Source organism: Fukomys damarensis, unplaced genomic scaffold, assembly GCF_012274545.1.
Source record: "Fukomys damarensis isolate Sample0158 unplaced genomic scaffold, DMR_v1.0_HiC HiC_scaffold_11, whole genome shotgun sequence".
In the NCBI taxonomy this organism is placed as follows: domain Eukaryota; kingdom Metazoa; phylum Chordata; class Mammalia; order Rodentia; family Bathyergidae; genus Fukomys; species Fukomys damarensis.
In genome coordinates this window covers 41750049-41769873 of record NW_022900923.1, presented here as the reverse complement: position 1 = coordinate 41769873, position 19825 = coordinate 41750049, and the positions used below count along the sequence as shown (strand labels likewise).

Below are 19825 nucleotides of genomic sequence, written 5' to 3'. Positions count from 1 at the left end.
TTTTTTTTTTTTTTTTTTTTTTTTGTACCGGTGATTGAACTTGGGTCCTTGTCCTTGCAAGACAAGCGGGGGAACCACTGAGCTAAGTCCCCAGCCCCTTGCTGGTTTATATAAGACTAAATGCTTGTAAAAACTCTGAGTGGTCTGCCCTGTAGAAGTGATATATTCAGGGTCGAGTATTACTTGCTCTTCTTTGTTGCCATACCTCCAATCCCTGTTTCTCCCATTCCTGTCTCTGTTGCTACAGTTTAGAAGACCAAGCTGGACAGGGGACTTTGCTCACTAGGATGACGTGATCTCCACTGCCCCCCATTGTATGTACTTGGATGCATGACATATTTTGTGTGATGACTTGTAGCTGATGGCTGGCTTGTGACTTAACTGGGGTGTGTATTAGGTTTGGTGACTCTGCGTCTAGAAGACGGGAGGGGGTGAAGAAGCTAATGACAGAGGAGCTGGAGGGAATCAGTAATTAACAAGATGATTTGGACAGAAAAAGGAAAAAAAATTTCTGGTGATGGCTGGGAGACTTGAGAGCATAAAAACAAATAAAGAAATTAGTAAGAACACCAAGCTGTATTCTACTTCTGATCTTTGGATCCTAATTGTCCAACTTCAGATTTTTCTATATTCTCATTGCCTCTGTAAAATAGATACACAGCCCTCAAAGTAACTAAATTTAATGTGTGGGTTCTCTAGTTAAGGGGTTCTCTCCACTGCCCTTCTGGAGCAGTGAAATTGTATTACTTCATTTGGACATTGCTGCCTTATGCTATCTAATTATAGGTTCTTTGAAGATGGTGACATAACTTCATGTTTGCACAGGGCCTAAGAGTCCTAGGACTTAATACATTTCATTCAGTGTCCATTGAATGTATTGGCTGATCCTAGGGAAAGGGATAAGAGAAAGCCTCACAACACAAGCAGCAGCACACAAATCTTGGTTAGTAGCAAGAAGCTAAATCATATACTTGTTGACTGGAATCTGCCCCCGTTCATTCATTAACCTTAAAATATGGGTTCTGAAGGAAATAATGAATATGCATCACTTTATGATCACTTATACAGTATTGCATCCCAGAATCTTAGGTGGTTGACTTTGTTTTGTTTCTCCTGTGGTAGCTAGTCTACATTTTGGGTAGCAGTGTTATAACCGAAGTGTGTTCCACTTTTCAGATTTCTTTAAGTTAGTGTTTCAAAGCTACTTGTATTTTTTGCTCAGTGGTATAAATGATTTCTCAGTAAAGCTATATATTCGTAGCACTTCATTTTGAAGAAATATGTTTTGAGGTCAGCTACTGAGAATGATTTCCCAATGTTTATTCTCATGTGGGTTGCCGATCTCCTGAGGTTTTCAGAGGCCTCCAGTTTCCTGTTCTTGAACTTGTCAGTTGTTGACTATGAGTGGAAGAGGAACTGTCTTTGTGTTGACACCATGTTAAAAGGCCTGCTGTACAGGGAGTTGTTTTGTCACTCTGAACTGGATTTGCCTGTTGCTTTCAGCTGTGCTTGTGGGTTGAGCATAGAATGACCATGACTGTTCTGAAATTTGAGGTTTGCCCTCACTTGAAGGCAGATTAGAGCATTGAGGTTGTCCAGAGAGAACAATAGGAGAAAGATAGGGAGCTGGGCAACCTGTGGCTGATACTAGGAGATGGGCGCACAGGACTGTGGGGCTAACTCTGGTAACAGGCATCTGCAAACTGTACTACCAGGGAATCAAGCAGTATGGCTCAGTTCAAGACTGAAGGCTTCAAGGCCAAGGAAGCCAATTTGTAGCCGTCAGTCCAAGGCCCAAGACCTGAGACCTGGGGACCACAGTTGTGAGTTGCAGAATCTAGAGTTCTTTCTGTTCAAAGGCAGGACAGGGCTCCCAGATTGAGTGTTAGAGTTTGGAGAGAGAAAATTCATCTTTCCTGTCCGTTTTTGTTTGGTCTGTGCCCACAGTTGATTAGAGGAAGCCCAGACACATTGAGTGAGGGCAGATCTTCATTACAAGTTCACAGAATCAAAGCCAGTCTCTTCTTGAAACACCTTCACAGCTATAACCAGAAATAATACTTTGCAAACTATGTATCCCTTAGTCTCAATAAGTTGACACCTAGAATAAACTATCACATCTGACTACTTACATCCATTTATAATCCCTAAGAAAGAATTATGAGTACTTTTGGATAGAACTAGTACAGGATTTCAGAAATGTTGGTATGTACAGTGAACAGCCATGTACATGTCATGTCTCTGGGGGGAAGTCATGTTTACTTCCCAGCATCTGCGATCCGTAGTCTGCAATCCACACCAAGCTGTCTTTCCATTGCTTATGGTTACTGGGGCTTGGTAACAATGCAAGAAAATGCTAAGATTCTAGCTATGGTCATTGCTTTTGTCTCTAGCTTTGTATTCTAGCTTTTGTCTCTGAAAGAGGGGACAGAGGAAACACTGGTTTACAACATAGTAGAAATCTTTGGAAACTTTTCCTCTCTGTTCTGTATTATTTACACCTCCCTCCGGCCTGATAAAAGATTACCGCCTAAAGTTTGGCTCAAAATACAAAGTGTTTCAGAGACTCTTCCTAGAAAACTGAAGTCTAGATTTCTCTGGTTTTCCTGTGGATCTGTGTGGCTGTGTCTCAGAAGCTAGAAAACTCAGTGAGGCTTAGGTTATGGGCTGTGGTGGTTGTGACAAGCTCTGTGGATCCAATTATTAGGGATGTGTGTGGCCAAGGGCAAACATGGGGCTGTCTCCTTATTTCATGCGTTTTTCAGCTTCATCTGTAAAGAATTGTGAAATTCTAGGTAAAGTTGTGAAAGAGAGGACAAGGAATAGACTTAAGCAGTGGACTAGCTTTTACAGTGGAGGTAGGGTGTGGGCTAATTAGCTGTGTCTTATTCAACACTGAATTATGGGAAAGAAACTAAGAGAAATTAGCATATGCTTCATGTTTGTTTGCTCTTAGTGTCTGCCATCACAGGGAGATCTCTGCCCCTTGGGGCTGAGAGACCCCCAACCTTCCCCCAAGCTGAAGCTGCAAGGTATTGAGGTACCAGCCAGATGTCTTCCCACAAAGGATCGGTGGCAGCACAGGGCACTGGAACTCCTGCCAGTAACAGGGAAACTGACACAGTGGAACTGGCTGAGCTGGGACCTCTGCTAGAAGAGAAAGGCAAGCAGGTGATGGACAACCCAACCAAAGTAAGTCATCCTCCCAGGACTCACTCCCTGGACTGATACTTCTCCTTGGGTCTTGTTAGTCTCTACTCTTTAGAGCCTCATCTTCATGCACCCTGGGAATATATTTGGGTCTGTAAGTATCATTTTGTCTGTTTTTTCTACTGGAAGCTTTGGGCAGTCCACTCCCCCAGAATGCTTGTCATTTTTATAACTCCACTACTTAGCACAAGGCCTGAAATCTAATCACAATAATCAGTAAATTTCTATGAATAAATGTAGAAAGCACCTAGGATTAGGGTTGAATTCATGTAATAAAACAAAAAGCCCTGTAGTTTTGACAACTTAGAAGTCTGTCTCAAGTAAAAGGATTCTGGAAGTAACCGGTCAGAGGCTGACAGGGAGGTTCTGTCACTGTCAGGCACCTGCCTATCTCCTCCACTGTGCACATAGCCCCACCCGTCAAGGAGGGAAGAGGAAAAAAGGCCCACTCTGCCTTTCAAAGACTGCATCAGGATATTCAGCTGCAATGAGAGTTAGGAAATGCCTTTTCTTTTGTTGGTTTGTTTTTTTTGTTTTGTTTTTTTCCCTTTGGTACCGGGCATTGAACTCAGGACCTCGCGCTTGTGAGGCAGGTGGAGGCACCACTGAGCCAAATCCCTGGCCCAGGAAATGCCTTTTCATTTGGGCCTGAGTAAAAAGGTAAGGACACAGTGACCCTGAATAAAACCAAGAACTTTGTCCCTTTGGAGGAGACAGAATGGATATTGGGGTAGGTGGGCCAGAATCTGTATCACAAATCTAAGAGGGAGCATGGGCCAAAGGAGGAGTTGAGCTGCCAGGTTTCCTAGCTCTGTGTTCTGGAGCCCTGGGACCCAGGGAAAAGCCTTTCTCCTTTATAGCCTTGTGCTCTCCCAAGTGAACCAGCCTGGGCTCAAGAGTCAGGACTGCTGCTTGGTGTGAAAACAGCTCTGAGGCTCAGTACTCCTGAGAGCTTCCGTGGATACAGAGTTGCAGTCATGTTGGCATCCCCAGAGCCAGTGAAAAGACAACCATGAAAAATAGGATTGTTGTTAAGGAAATCTTGGAGACTGTGTCTTTTGCATTGTTTTGAAATTTAGTGACCTGTTAGAGAAAAGTTATTGGGGAAAGTGAAAGGGTCATTCCACAGAAAAGAAGACCTAGGCCTAGATAGCCTGTTCTGTGTCGCTGTGTGCTGAATAGCACTTTCATTCCAGCACTTACACGCTGTCAATAACCCTTAAAATATAGAATTCCAAACCGAGTAAGTATCATACTCTGGAGAAGAGGCCGCCACAGCAGAACATGTTGCCTTCGGGTACCTGATCAGGAATGGTCTGGTTTATGCGGTGACTCCCTGAACTTTTGATTGTTGGTTGCTTGTTTTTTCCCACAGGCTGAAGACGAGCAAACATGCCCGGTGCCCCAGGAAGAGGAGGAGGAGGTGCGGGTGCTGACACTGCCCCTGCAGGCCCACCATGCCATGGAGAAGATGGAGGAGTTCGTGTATAAGGTGCAGCCTGGAAGGGAGGGCAGCAGGCTTTTCCCGGGTATTCTCATTTGGCAGGCCTGCCTGGGCATGAAGAGCTTTTGCTCCTGTTGGTGGGCTTGTTTTTTGGTTAAGGGAAAGACTGGCTATATTTTTACAACCTACTGTGTTGGACATTGTTCAAAGAAATACTCTAAGGGCCGGGGATTTAGCTCAGTAGTGTGGCCATCTGCCTCAAAAGCAAAAGGTCCTGAGTTCAGTCCCTGGTATTGCAAAAACAAAAAACAAGCAAACAAAAAAGCCTCTAAAACAGAGGGTTTTTAATTTGCTTGTGTGGTAAGGAGACCTTTTAGCAGTCATCAGAATAATTAAATGATCTAGTAATAGGGGCTCCTTTATTAGTGCATCAAATATGCATTAATGATAAGCCCTGTTTTATTAAAATTTCTAATTCCTGGTAGTGATGAGATTTTTGAGGTATCTGCAAAACTAGCACATGAAAGACACTGCATTGGTGCGTGCCTGTAATCCTAGCACCCATGAGGCTGCAGGGCAAGAGGCATGAGTTTGTGGCCAGCCTGGGCAATTTAGCAAGTTCAAGGCCAGCCTTGTCTCCAAGAAAAAACAAAACAAAATAAAATACTATGAAATAGTATGGAAATACATGTTTGGTTTGTTTTGAGTTTTATTTTTCTATGCTGAGGATTGAGCCTAGGGCCTTTTGCATGTTAGGCAGGCACTCCACCACTGCGCTACACCCCTAACCCTGAAAACGTTTGATTTCTGCTGATGACAAAGCCATAGATTCTACTACTACTACTGGTATGTCTTGTTGGGGTTTTTTGTTGTTTTTGTTTTGCTTTGGTTTTTGGTACTAGAGATTGATCTCAGGGCCTTTACATTGAGCTACATCCCCAGCCCCCCATTTTTATTTTGAGACAGGGTCCTCCTAAGTTGTCCTGGCTTGCAATCCTCCTGCCTAAGCTTCTCAGAGTGCTAGCATTACAGATGTATGCCGCCACACCCAGCTCTGCTGTTTATAATTGGGGGAAGTATGATATTTAATTAGAGGTAAATAAGATACTTGTTCCATACAAGTTTTCATCTATTCTCTGGATTCTATCTATTGTACATGGATCCTAGATGAAGAACCTCTGCTCTTCAAACATGTAGGCCCAGCCCAGTAAGAAACTAGAATCTGTCTAGGTAAAAGGGGGTAGAGCAGGAAGTGATCTCTTAGAGAAAAAGGATCTCTTTTTTAAAAGAAGATGTCTAATTTCTTTATTTTCATTCACTATATTAAATTTTAAATTTCACTGAGTCTAAAGGTAGTTGTGCAACATAATCTTTAAAGGTTGAGAAGTACCTGAAACACATCCAGAAAATTGACATGAAATAAGGACAAAGGGAGTTTTTAATTAAGTAGTCAAAATAGGATCAATTCTTCCCAGCCCCATTTGTCAGTTTCTTAATGAAAAAAATGAAACAAAATTTTTAACAAAATAACAATAGTTAATACACTTCATATTATCTTCAAAGTAGTTACTCAGAGTACAAGACCTAAACCAAAGATTCTTATAGAAAAGAAACATAATAACACAAAACTTTCTTTTTAACAAGCTAAGATAAACTAGGAGTATAAATAGAAACAGGCCTGGGGATTTAGCTCAGTGGTTCCAGCACTGCCTCGCAAGCTCAAGGGCCGGAGTTCGATTTCCAGTACAAAAAATAAAAACAAAAAAATAGAAACGAATTAAGCATACATACTGAAATACTTTTGAAACAATAGAATGCGTAATTGGGGAAGTATTTGAACTTCTCTGTTCCCATTATCTCTCTACTATGCTGTGGTCTAGACTGGCTGTCCAGTCTGAGCTGGGACCACCCAGCCTGGCTGATGCCCTCCTAGACTGGCTCTCCGTCTCGGTGTGTCCCTGGGGGAGGCCCTTCCTAGAGACACTGTATGTATTCTAGGTCTGGGAGGGACGCTGGAGGGTCATCCCGTATGATGTGCTCCCTGACTGGCTGAAGGACAATGACTACCTGTTACATGGCCACCGACCACCCATGCCCTCCTTCCGGGCTTGCTTCAAGAGCATCTTCCGCATCCATACAGAAACTGGCAACATCTGGACCCATCTACTTGGTGAGAGATTTGGATAGGGAAAAGTCCGATGTCTGGTCTCCTTTAACTGTCCAGGGATTATATAGTCTTGGTCCACAGGAAGGAAGAAAAAGATCGCTCCAGAATCGTACCACTGACCTTGGTTGACCCTTGATTGCTGTTCTTTAAGACTGAGGGTATTATGAACCAAACTCTTAAAAAAAAAAAAAAAAAAAAAAAAAAAAAAAAAAAAAAAAAAAAAAAAGGCAGGTTAGAAGAAGTGTCTGAGACTAAATATTCTCTTATGATTCCTGGTAGCACTGTTCTTGATAGAGGTGACGTGTTCAGAATTTCTCAATATAAAAACAAAATGCCAGGATCTAATAAACTGGTCTTTCTGCCTGAGTTTGAATGACTGGTGACCATTTTTTTGAAGTTTCTGACTGCACTTCCCACAACTTACCTCATAGTTGATGAATATAAATCCATCAGCTGTCACAGTTCATGGTTCCTTTTACCTCACAGGTTTCCTTCTCTTTCCTTCCTGCAGGTTTTGTGCTCTTTCTCTTTTTGGGAATCCTGACCATGCTTCGACCAAATATGTACTTCATGGCCCCTCTACAGGAGAAGGTGGTTTTCGGGATGTTCTTTTTGGGTGCAGTGCTCTGCCTCAGCTTCTCCTGGCTCTTTCACACCGTCTATTGTCATTCAGAGAAAGTCTCTCGGACTTTTTCCAAGTGAGTTGAAAGGACAGCCATGGGCTAGAACATGTGTCTATCTGGCACATCTGGTGGTCCCAGTGCTAACTGGGCACTGGAAACCCTCTAACTCCCAAAAGGGCCCTGGAGTACCTAATGAAAAGCTTCCTGTTCTACGGATATAGCAAGATGATGAAGCTTTTCTTTGAACACTTTATGAAGAAGTTGACCAGCCTCCATGACAGTGGAAGCTGACTGTGGAATGTATTTGCTACCTAAACAGTACTATCTCATGAAACAGACTGCCAGTGTGTTGCTTTCTAAGACCTTGTACCCAATTCTAATACATCTTACTGGACCAGACCAGAGTAGGGCGTGGCAAATAGTCTCCTCCCCATCAATCAAGCAAAGTTTATCTTTGCTGCGCAGGCATTGCTAGAAGCCCTGGGGTTCTGTTAATGTGTGTGCTTCTTTTCATTACTGTTGGCTTTGGTAATGATGGCAATAAATTATTTTCCCAGTAACACTAGTAACAAGAGTTCCTTATGAAAAGATTGCCAGGATTGGTGGCTTGCACTTGTAGTCCTAGCTACTTGGCAGGCTGAGGCAGGAAGATCACTTGAACCCAAAAATTTGAGGCCAGCCTGGGCAACATAGGGACACTGACTCAACAAAACAAAACAACAACAAACCAAGTACCCTTCATAATGTTCCCAAGTGAGTTCCAAACATTTGAGTTGCAAATTTTCATAGGTACATTATGTAAGGCTTATTTTGTCTAATTATGAACAAATCTGACTTAAAAATGTTCTCCTAGAATGGAACTTGTTCGTAAGTCAAGGACTTACTGTACACTCATATTCCCAGTAGAAGAAGTTTTAGAACTGACTCTCAAAATGAGGGATTATTCAGAGCCCTTCCTGTGATGCTGGAAACCAGCTGCACTGTGACAGATTTGTAAATTCCAGTATAGGAAGTGTCAAGTTGGGGAGTAGGAGGAGAACAGAAAACCAGTTAAGTGAGCCATGAGATTGCTTCATCTCTTCCACTGATTTGTTTCTTTTTGTGGCTTTTAGACTGGACTATTCAGGGATTGCTCTGCTGATTATGGGGAGCTTTGTCCCCTGGCTGTATTATTCCTTCTACTGCTCCCCACAGCCTCGGCTCATCTACCTCTCCATCGTCTGTGTCCTGGGCATTTCTGCCATTATTGTAGCACAGTGGGACCGGTTTGCCACTCCTAAGCACCGGCAGACGAGAGCAGGTAAGTAGGAAAACAGTGCGAACCTCAGAGGTATTGAGACCTTGACCCTTCCGAGGTCAGCTCTTCGGTTTGCACTTTGGGAACCCACTAATACCTGACGTGTGCTTGGGATTTTCACAATAGCATGAATTTCCAAAGCTCAGTCGCATGAATCTCGTATTTCAGTAGGTTGATAATAGGACACATGCTTACCCAGCTGGTCAGTTAGCTACAAGCATTGACACAAGTGCTCCTCTACTTAACTTAAAAGAAAAGTGTTCAGAATACAGCAAGCAAGGGCTGGGAATTTAGCCCAGTGGTTCTGCCGCCTGCCTTGCAAGCACAAGGACCCGAGTACCAAAAAAAAAAGACAGTTCTTCAAAGAAATACAGCAAACGAGATTAGGACCTGAATCCTAAACGTGCAGTCTGAGGTATTGAAATAATAAACCATAGGATTTTAAATTTTTTATTTATTTATTTTTGGTGCTGGGAATGGAACTCAGGACCTTACACTTGCCAGGCAGGTACAGTGCCACTAAGCTAAATCCCTGGCCTACTGTAGGTACTTTACTAAGAGGATGAGAAGCCTGTTTTGGTGAGAGAAAAAATGACCTTGAGCCTAAACACTGGTAACAATGTGATACAGCTGAGAGCATAATCATCTGTGTTGTCTCAGCTGGATTCTCATTTTAAGCTTTGATTAATTACAGCAATACCACCACTTACCATAGTTTTTGGCTCCTTTAGACTTTTTTGTTTTTTGAAACAGGATCATATTATGTAGTCCTGGCTGGCCTTGAACTCACTGTGTGGCCCAGGCTTATCTCAAACCTGCAGTAACCCTCTTGCCTCAGCCTCCTGAGTGCTGTAATCACAGACTGTGCCCCACCACGATCAGTCCCTTTAGACCTAATACCTGCTATATTTTAACCTTCAGTTAAAAGAATTTTTTATTTTTTTTATTTTTTATTTTTTTTACCAGGGATTGAACTCTCGGGTCCTTGTGCTTGCAAGGCAGTAAAAGAAATATTTATTAGGCACCAACAGTTTGGCAGGCACTGCTTAAACAAGGCTATCTACAAAGATGATGGTAGTCCCTGTCCCTAGTTCTGGAGAGTGTGGTGGTATCCAGACAGTATCCATTTTTCCTTTGTTCTTGCCTTATTTGTGTGTCCCAGAAGTTATGGACAACTGTTCATCTGGGTAAACCAATCCACCATGTGGTCAAGAGGGCTGTTACTTGCCTTTGTTATGTTCGTGATGAGAAACCTGCCCACGCTCTAGCTTGGGACCAGCTGAGGCCCTGCCATCTAGGATCTGACCCAAGTCATCTATTAGAGAGTTCTGACATTTTTATTTTTCCCTACAGTGCTGGGGCACAAATCCAAGGCCTTGCATACGCTAGGCAAGTACTCTACAAATGAGCGTAACCCCGGGCCCAACAGTTTGGTGGTATTTTTTGGTTTTGTGAGGCAGTCTCACTGAGCTGCCCAGGCTGGCTTCAGCCTTCTTCTGATCCTCCTGCCTCAGCTCCTGAGTAGCTGGGACTCTAGGCATGGGCCGAACCATGAACTGACTGCTAAGCCATTTTTAAGCCATGTTTTCTAAACATGGACTATTTGCCTAAAAATAGCTACAGTACTTACCACAGATGTTGGAGTCCAGAGTAAGGCAGCAGAGCCTGCTGTGTAGCAGCTATTCCCCTGCCTGACGGTCTCGTGTCTGCCCCATTCAGGAGTGTTCCTGGGGCTTGGCTTGAGTGGTGTTGTGCCCACTATGCACTTTACTATCGCCGAGGGCTTTGTCAAGGCCACCACGGTGGGCCAGATGGGCTGGTTCTTCCTCATGGCTGTGATGTACATCGCCGGCGCTGGCCTTTATGCTGCTCGTATTCCTGAGCGCTTCTTCCCTGGAAAATTTGACATATGGGTAAGAACTGACCCTTCCAGTAGGTCTGTGATGGTGAGTGCCCATCTCAAGCTAAAGGTCTTAGGAAAAGGTGGTAAGAGACCTGGATGAGATATCGTTTGGGAGTATGGGTATGTACATTGGCAGGAAATAGCCAGTGTTAAATGATCTCTGATAGAGACTTTTTAAATTTTCTATGATGTGTAGGGAAGGGGGGAAAAGAAGAAAATGTGTTATGTACATGTACTAGGTTGCTTGCAATCATTATGTACTGCAAACTACTGATAAGAGTTAAAAGAATTTTTTCTGTCATTTTCATGATGAAAAGAAACACTAGAGCCGGGCGTGGTGGCGCACACCTGTAATCCCAGCACTGGGAGGCTGAGGCAGGAGGATCACCGTGAGTTTGAGACCAGCCTGGGCTACATAGTGAGTTCCAGGTCAGTCTCAACTATGTAGTGAGACCCTGTCTCAAAAAACCAAAAAGAAGGAAAGAAAGAAAAGAAACACTAGAAAAGGAAATGCTTTCTCCTACTTAGTTCTAGTTCCTCCTTGCCATTACTCTAACTGTTCTTTTTATTCCTGCAGTTCCAGTCTCATCAGATTTTCCATGTCCTGGTGGTTGCAGCAGCCTTTGTCCACTTCTACGGGGTCTCCAACCTGCAGGAATTCCGTTACGGCCTAGAGGGCGGCTGTACTGATGACTCCCTGCTCTGAGCCTTCCTACTCGCATGGTGGAGGAGCAACTTCCCAAGTGCTTTTAAAGATAACTTCTTTGCTAAAGTGAGAGGAAGACTGTTGTCTGTTTCTAGAAGAAACCTCTTAGAAAATTCAGTACCAATCAAGCGTCAGCTCACTTTGACAGCCACTGGGCAATAGACTTTCCATTTCCATTCCCCAGTTGGGGAGGGTGCAGAGGGCCGACCTCCTCACTCCCCCACTCCACAGTCACCCTCCTCGGCAAAGCAGCTACTTACTGGTCCTTCCAGAGACAGTACTTTGAAGCTCATGTTGAGATTTTACCCCTTCCTTCAACCATTTTGGAAAAATTACAGACTGGGACACTTCAGAAATTTTTTTTTTCTGAAAGAAAAATGTCCCTCCCTTGCCCCCCCGTCCTTACTTTGTAACCAGGCTTATAACAGGCCATCCATTTTTATAGCACACTTTTCAAAAACAATTATAACCTGGTCCCATCTTTCTAGGGCCTAGATCTGCTTTACACAGCAGGAAGAATAAAGCCACCAACTTTTACGTAGCCCGGCTAATCATGGAAGTGTGTCCAGGCTTCAGATAACTTGAGTTTTAATTTTTTTTTTTTCCTTGGCAGAGTAATGTAAAATTATAATGGGGAAAAATATTTAATATTTAATACTAAGCTTTAAAAAGAAACCTGCTATCATTGCTATGTATCTTGATGCAAAGACTGATAATAATAAAAAAAAAAGTATAGAAGACGCTTTGGTGTTTAGATTTAACGCACATAAGTTGCATACAACTCCAAAGGATTAAGATGTACAGTAAGGCCAGGTGGGGTGTCGCACACCTGTAATCCCAGCACTCCGGAGGCAGAGGCAGTAGGATCACTATGAGTTCGAGACCAGCCTTGGCTACATAGTGAGTTCCAAGTCAGTCTCAACTAAGTAGTGAGACCCTGTCTTAAAAAAAAAAAAAAAAAAAAAAAAAAAAAAAAAAAAAAGATGTACAGTAATTCCAGATTCTCCTGAGGCACAAAATTAAATCACAGACGGCTGGGCATGGTGGCACACGCCTGTAATCCCAGGGAGGCTGAAGCAGGAGGATTGCTGTGAGTTCGAGACCAGCCTGGGCTACATAGGGAGTTCCAGGTCAGTCTTAACTACATAGTGCGACCCTGTCTCAAAAAACAAAACAAACAAAATTAAATCACAGACATTTACAATCTGGCACGTACAGGTTAGTGAATGAACCTAATTGAATTCCTATCATCAGCTTCTCAGTACAACTTATTTTTCTCTATTTTTTGTATGGATACTTTATTTGAAAAATTCTTACATAATAGTATTTAATAATTGGAAGGTTCTTGAAAATGTTGGGTAAAGTTTGCACAACTGGGAAAACAATTGATCCTTTAACAAACTAATGCACAAGCCAAGAAACCTGAAGTGGGGAAATGTAAATTAAAGCCAACCAAATTGGCATGAATTTAAAAGCCAAAACTTGAGTGCTAGGGCTGGTATGGAACAGACTAGATTCCCTTGGAGGTGTACACTGAAAGGATCACTGTGTGGGACATGTGTAGAATATATGCACGTTACAACAGAGGTGTGAAGTGGGCTAAAGGTGTTGCTCAATGGAAAGCAAATGTTAGGGTCACAAGGTCCAGGGTTGGATCCCTAGCACGCGTACACACACATACACACAAATTCATGAAACAACACTATAATATGAGATGCATCTGGTATCTATCCTAAGTTACTGAATTTTTAAAAAAGTGCTAGTCCTGACCCACTAAATTGTTTTCCTAACTCATTAATGGATAACAACTCATACTTGAAAAACACTGCTCTGAGAATGTTGGCTGTGGTGTCAGGTGTGGGTAACACGCATCTATCATCCCAGCATTTTGGGAGGCTGAGGCAGGAGGATTGCAAGCTCAAGCCCAGCCTGGGCAATTTAGTAATTTAGGGAGGTCCTGACTCAAAACTGATTTTAAAAGGGCAGGACCCTGGCTTAGCATATTACAAACTAATGTCCCAAAATTGTTGATTGGAAAAATAAAGTCTTGTTTATCCATAAAATGAAACTATCAGTGAAATAAGCTACAATGAGTGATAGCAACAATGTAGTCATATCTCAACCATGAGCAGATAGAAAAAAAGGGAAGCCAATGTACAGGAGAATACATCTGGTATAATTGTCCTAATATAAAGTTCAGAAATATGCAAAACTAAAGACAGCTTAAATGACACATTTGTGGTAAAAACTTTAAAAAGGCAGTGTTAGTTTGTTAGTGCTAAATTTACCTAACCTGTCTCATGCCCTTAAAAATGGAAGACACCATAATATATCAATTTTCAAGAGTCACAGGGATGTACAATTACTAACTTTTATAACAACCAGTTCCTGACCCCTGTGGGGACATTTGCCTGAGGTATGTATGAAATGGACATGCAGAGGTAAGGGACTTGGGAGCTGCACACCCAAAACCTGGAATGCATGGTTAGAGATGAAACCCTGCAGGGCCACAAGTCCGACTAGGATTAAACTGCATTGCCTTGAGGAATGAATGCTCTGGCCTTGTCTGGGCCCCATACTCTAGGTTATTCCTTAGACTGGCCCTAAGGCCATTCATGGAATGGACCACCTGGAATGGACCACCTGGATTTTACCGTTTTTCCCTTTCCCCTACATGGAATCCTGCACTGACATCCTTTGTCCTTTATCCTGGCTTCCTGATTCTGTCAATAAAAAGCCACAGAACCTTCAGTTCAGGGCTGACTATAAGGGTCTCAGTTAAGAGCAGTCCCTCTGGGCCTTGGAGTTTGAATTGGGGTTTTAAAAAGGCACTAATAGTTGGGTGTGGTGGCACACACCTGTAATCACAGTATTTGAGAGGCTGAGGCAGGAGAGTTTGAGGGCCAGGCTGTGTTACATAGTTCAGGGCCAACCTGAATTACATAGCAAGGCTTTGTCTCCAAAGGGGGCGGGGGGAGGCTGGTGATTTAGTTCAGTGGTTATGCCGCCTGCCTTGCAAGTGCAAGAACCCAAGTTCTATCCCCAGGACCAAAAAAAGTTAATTCTGAATAATAGTTACCCCTGAAGATGTAAGAACAAAATAAAGTTTATATTCTGTATTTTTAGCTAGGTGGCGAGAGACAGGTGTTTCTTAAATGGGGATTCTTTTTGGTTGGCTTTTTTATCCCGCCTCTCTCCTCTCTGAGACAGGTCTCCCTACATAGTCTAGATGAGCCTTGACCTCACTGTAGCCCAGTCTGGCCTTGGATTCGAAACTCTGCTGCAGCCTTAGGAATGTTAGGATTGCAGGGTGTGCCATCACACCCAGCTTCCAAACTATTTTGAGTTTACAAGTATATTTAAGGAACCAGACATGGTGACACATACTCGTAATCCAGCACTCACAAGGCTGAAGCAGGATTATAAATTCGGGAACAGCACATATGCATACCCATTTCTACAGTGGCATAATTCTCAGCTAAGCTGCAGAAACAGCCAGATGCTCATCAACAAGTGAACAGACAAAATGAGTATATACATAATGTACTATTATTCCACCATAAAGTGAAATCATAATTTTCAGAATGGATGAAACTAGAGACCATCATGTTAAAAGATCAACATTGCATGTTTTCACTTACTTGAGAAATTGAAAAAGTAAAGGAGAGATGACAGGAAACTAGGAGGTAGTCTGGAGATGGGGAAGGGGATCGGGAAAGAGGGAAAAGAAGGGGACGGTGGGATAGAAAATGACCCAGATACATTATAAAAGCCTTTAACAATTTGTCAAAACAAATTTCACCATTCTGTTACTAACATGCATGAATAAAAAACAAAATGAAAGAAGTGTACTTCGGGGAACAGTCATAGACTGATGACCTATAGGTCGCAGGTGTCCACAAATTTGTCTTGTTTGGCCTTGCGTGGTGGGAACAACTGATCACAGGCTCCAAAGCAGGAACATCCTTTCTAGGGGCTCCTGCTCACCAGTTCGTTTCCCCACCAGGAGTGATTCCCTGGAGCCATTTAGTGACCCCTGAAGCATCTCTGTTTGAAACTTGAGAACAGAACTGGAAAGAAACCTAAGGATCATATCTGATCACCTTCATTTCTTGGACGAGGAAATAAAGAGATCCATAGCACTTGATTGCACTTTCCAGTACACACTTCAGTGCGTTCATCAATTTACTTATTCTTTAGTGCCTCGCATGTAACATGTCAAGTGAGGACCACACTAGGTTTCACCACGATTACCTTTCCCTATCTGCTTATTTCTGGTTCATGTACTCACTGTCCAAATTCCTTTTTAAGGCTGTGCTAGACACCACAGAATGAGTGAATGATGACAAAAACAGTCTCCACTGTGATGAAAGGCCAAGAATGCTAAGAATCTGACCCTACCCCTCTCCTCCCAGTAAATCAAAAATTAAGAGAGATTTACATCTCTATTGGTCATCAATTTTCAATTTTTATGTACTCGATTACTACAAATGGGTAGAACCCAAATAAATTCCTAAATGCCCTGTATGTTAGTCATCCTCAAGAAAGCCTCTGCCCAGATGAAATTACATGTGCAAGGGTTATATTAGGGAAAATGCTTATCTATAAAGGAAAACAGGAAGGAAGCCAGAGAAGGCAGGGTGAGCCATTAGACCTTAATGCAAGCCTGACCTGGTTAAGGAAAGAGGAAGCCAGGATAGGGATAATTGTCCTAAGCTGCCTTGCAGTCTAACGAAGGTTCAGCAAAGCCCTTTGTCAGGAGTTTTATACACGCACAAGTCCCTTTGTCTCTTCTCCCTGGAAAGAGTCTGTGTGTTTATCTCAGCTGACCTCAGTCAGGGGCAGGAACCAGCCCTTGGGAGACGTGACCTCAGCCTGGAACACATCTCTAATCAGTGGGGGCCCACAGATATTACACAAACAACCTAAGAGGTCAGTTCTCATATCTGCCACACAAGCAGTGTAAAAAATACAATGTATTTGGCCTGAGTAGTTACAGATTTGGCCCATACTTGATGTACTTGATCTAGGGCGTGATGGCAAACCTTTTAGAGCTTTCAATAACAACAAACAGCCCACTGCGGCATGCAGGCCATAGATTCACCGCCACAGACCTAAGGGTTTCAAGGAATATCCCCAGTATTCCCTTACTAAAAATCTTCAGTGGTTACAGTCACACACAATCATCCCATGTGTCCAAACTGTAAAAGTAAGGTAATGTATGGAACCTGACTGACTGGTTCACCTTATCCAGCCTCAGCCCTGAATATGTCTAAGAAACTCAGAGTAAGTCTGGGTCAGATAATCCACAAGTGGAAATATTCTAGTGCGGGAAGGATAGTGTTGCTGTAAAACACCTAATATTGTACATCCTGAGACTGTACCCTTGAAGAAAACATAACTCTGAAATAGTTCCCTTCAGTATGCTGACTTCCTTGCTAACAGCTTCTCGATCTTTTATTCTCTGGGCATATTCCAAAAGATCTTTTATTAAGTTCCCACTCATATTTGGAAATAGCCTTAATTTAGCAGCCAGAAATTAGGGAGTAACAGCAAAGTGCTGTTTTGCCTCTAGAAAATAAATCACTTTTACTTTTAAATTGCACTTTTTTTGTTGTTTTGTTTTGTTTTTTTGGTACCGGGGATCAAACTTGGGTCCTTGTGCTTGAGAAGCAGGGGGCGGAACCACTGAGCTAAATCCCCGACAAATTGCACATATTTTTAATTTGCATGATGCAAAATTCAAAAGGGATGAAGATAGAATAAAGACCCTCCTTTCCACCACCTCACAGCCAACCACTTTCTTCCCTCAAATAAGTAATGTTAGCACTTTGCATTTTTCCAAATCATTTTATACACATTCAAGTAAATATGAATATATTTTCTCCCGTTTACAAAAATAGGAAATCATAGTGTTTACTGCTCCACAGTATTGGATTGTATGACTGTACCACACTTAACTGTATCAGTCCCCTACTAGTGGACATTTATGCTTTTCTTTCTAGGCCCAGGGATGTAGCTCAGTGGCACAGCACCTGCCTGGCAAGTGTGAGATCCTGAGTTCGATCCCTGGTACCAAAAAAAGTAAAAAATAAAATTCTGTCTAATCTACAAACAATGCTGCAGTGAACAACCTTGTAGGTACATTATTTTACATGTGCACAAGTATACATGAAGGCTATGTTTCATTCATGTCTTGGTTACTTTTCTCCTTGTTAAGACAAATATCCAACACCCAAAGTTAAGGGAGGAAAGGTTTATTTCAGCTCACAGTTTATACAGGTTTCAGTCCATAGTGGCTGGCTCCAAGGCAGGGTGGCATGGCAGAGGTGTTGCAGAGAAGAAGCAGTCCATGGCAGGCAGGGAGGTAGGGAGGAGAGGACAGAGCAGCAACAGCAAGGCTCCTTTCCCTCTCTCCTATATTCCATCCAGGGTGAGCCCATTGATTGGTACCACCCACAGCCAGGAAGGGGTATTATCCACACCCTTAATCACAGTGTCACACCCTTATTTCACATTCACACACCCTAATTCTGCCACTTTCCAAACTCCACTCCTATGACTGCATGATGCTTTGGAGAGACATCTAGACACAAGCCAAACAATTCATGGAGTTTTTTTTTGGGTGGCACCGGGGATCAAATGTGAACTTGTGAGGCAGGCAAGGGCACCACTGAGCTAAATCCCCAGTCCTCAATTCATGCTTTTGATGATAATTTCTAAACTGCCCCCAACAGAATTTATATCAATTGCCACTATTACATATAAATATCGGTGAAAGCTTTCCATCAGGAAGACACACGAAAGATGAAAATGTTATGTAAAGTTATTATCGTTAAGAAATAAGGATTGCTGGGCATGGTGGTTCAAACCTGTAATTTCAGCTCTTGCGAGGCGAGACAGGAAGATTGCCGTGAGTTCTGATGGCAATAAGCCCCAGACTCAATTTGTGGGTGCAAAAATAAAACTTAGACATCAAGAAATCTCGACAAGGCAGTTTTTCTGCAGAAAGCTGTGAGCACTCTAGGGCACGGCAGCAAACACACCAAGCTGCTGTAGCAGTTCCTCATGTATCCGTGGAGGTAGTTGACCTCCCCACTGGCTAGTTCAAAGGTTCACAATCTACTGATAGTCTAGTTTTTGTGGCAAGCGGGTACAGCCTGAAGGGGTTGCTGGGCAAAGTAGCAGAGAGGGTCTGGGGAGCGGGGCACAGGGAATTGAAAGTCCTTGGCATAAGATGTTCCAGGTTCCTGTAACTGTAGTAACTGCAACCCTGGTGCACGAGGTACAGGAGGGCAACCTAGGGTGAAATAAAGTTTAAGACAGAGGCACTCGGTTTATATCCCTTGATAGAAAAGATAGGGTTAGAGTTTCCACAGTTTCAAACCAGCCTGGACTACTCAGAGAGACCCTGTAAGAAAGGAAAGAAAGAGGGGGGAATTCGGGGAGAGGGAGACACAGAGAGTCTGTGTGACTTATAGTGCTTCTGCCTACCATGTGTGAAGCCCTGGGTTCCATTCCCAGTACTAAAAAGAAAAAAAGGGGCCGGGGATTTAGCTCAGTGATTCCGTCGCCGGCCTCGCAAGCTCAAGGTCCTCAGTTGGATCCCCGGTACAAAACAAACATAAAAAGAAAAAAAAAGACTGAGACTCAACTATAGCCACACTTAGTTTGGACATCCACACATGCTGAACCAAGTAACATCTTTACCTCCTCAAAGATGTTAAAGTGTGCCTAAATCAATAAACAAAATTCCAGAACCATGCTCAGCACCAGTAACATGGTGAGAAGTCAGAAGAGGTCAATGGAGATAAGGATTACGGAACTTCTCTAAAAATAATTTTCCTGACTGGGTGGGAGCAGGTTCCTTCCACTTCATTGCCTCAACGTCAACCAAACACCTCAGGGCGAGTACAGGCCTATTATGATGCAGAGAAAGCTGGGACTCGGAGGTTCTCCCTACGGCGGTGGGCACCTGGAAAGGCAGCTGTGGACAATGGACACGAAGCCGTGTGCAGCCACCACGAGTTTCGTGGACGTGCCTCGCAGGTGAAGGCTATTCCCCGTAATCAGATCTCCTGTGCACAAAGCCTACCGATGCTCTCAGTCGGCAGGTCTCTAGAGCCGGGGAAATTGGAACGCTGACTCACCCAGCTGCAGAGATATCGCCCCCTCCCTCTCCTGCCCGGCCCACCCCGGCCCACCATGGCCCCCCTTGGCCCACCATTGGCCCACCTTAGCCCACCTTGGCCCGCCTTTTCCTTTCCGGCTTTCTCCAAACCCACTAAAACTGAGCACCGGGTCTACGCGAGTCGCGTGACCGGGGCTTCACGTGACATAGCCGTCACTTGATGCAGCCCTGGAGGGGCCGGCCCGGTCTTACGTCATCAGGTCGCGCGGAGCCGGGAAGACCAGGGCGAAGCCTCCAGAGCCCCTGGGCCTGGGCGGCGGCGCTCGGCCCGCTAAGCCGCCTGC

The 19825-nt window shown here is 43.5% G+C and overlaps 1 protein-coding gene and 1 long non-coding RNA gene across 2 annotated transcripts; one reads left to right on the top strand and one right to left on the bottom strand.

The window, feature by feature from the left end:
* Positions 1–127: 127 nt before the first annotated feature.
* Positions 128–12082, top strand: Adipor1 (adiponectin receptor 1). The gene is made up of 8 exons (XM_010645062.3): positions 128–314; positions 2957–3192; positions 4586–4702; positions 6653–6824; positions 7333–7519; positions 8557–8744; positions 10461–10654; positions 11222–12082. Exons 2-8 carry the CDS (start codon positions 3052–3054, stop codon positions 11348–11350), a joined length of 1128 nt encoding a protein of 375 aa, XP_010643364.1. The 5' UTR covers positions 128–314; positions 2957–3051; the 3' UTR covers positions 11351–12082.
* Positions 6820–19800, bottom strand: LOC117285596. The gene is made up of 3 exons (XR_004516672.1): positions 19586–19800; positions 10372–10634; positions 6820–6996 (listed from the first exon to the last, which is right to left on the bottom strand). It is a non-coding gene; the product is annotated as an uncharacterized LOC117285596 (long non-coding RNA).
* Positions 19801–19825: the final 25 nt, after the last annotated feature.

Excerpts from the sequence above, each read along its gene's own strand:
- Adipor1 (XM_010645062.3), top strand. The coding sequence starts at position 3,052 with ATGTCTTCCCACAAAGGATCGGTGGCAGCACAGGGCACTGGAACTCCT. Across the intron at positions 7,520-8,556 it reads GTCTCTCGGACTTTTTCCAA|ACTGGACTATTCAGGGATTG; the intron begins GTGAGTTGAAAG and ends TGTGGCTTTTAG. Across the intron at positions 10,655-11,221 it reads CTGGAAAATTTGACATATGG|TTCCAGTCTCATCAGATTTT; the intron begins GTAAGAACTGAC and ends TTATTCCTGCAG.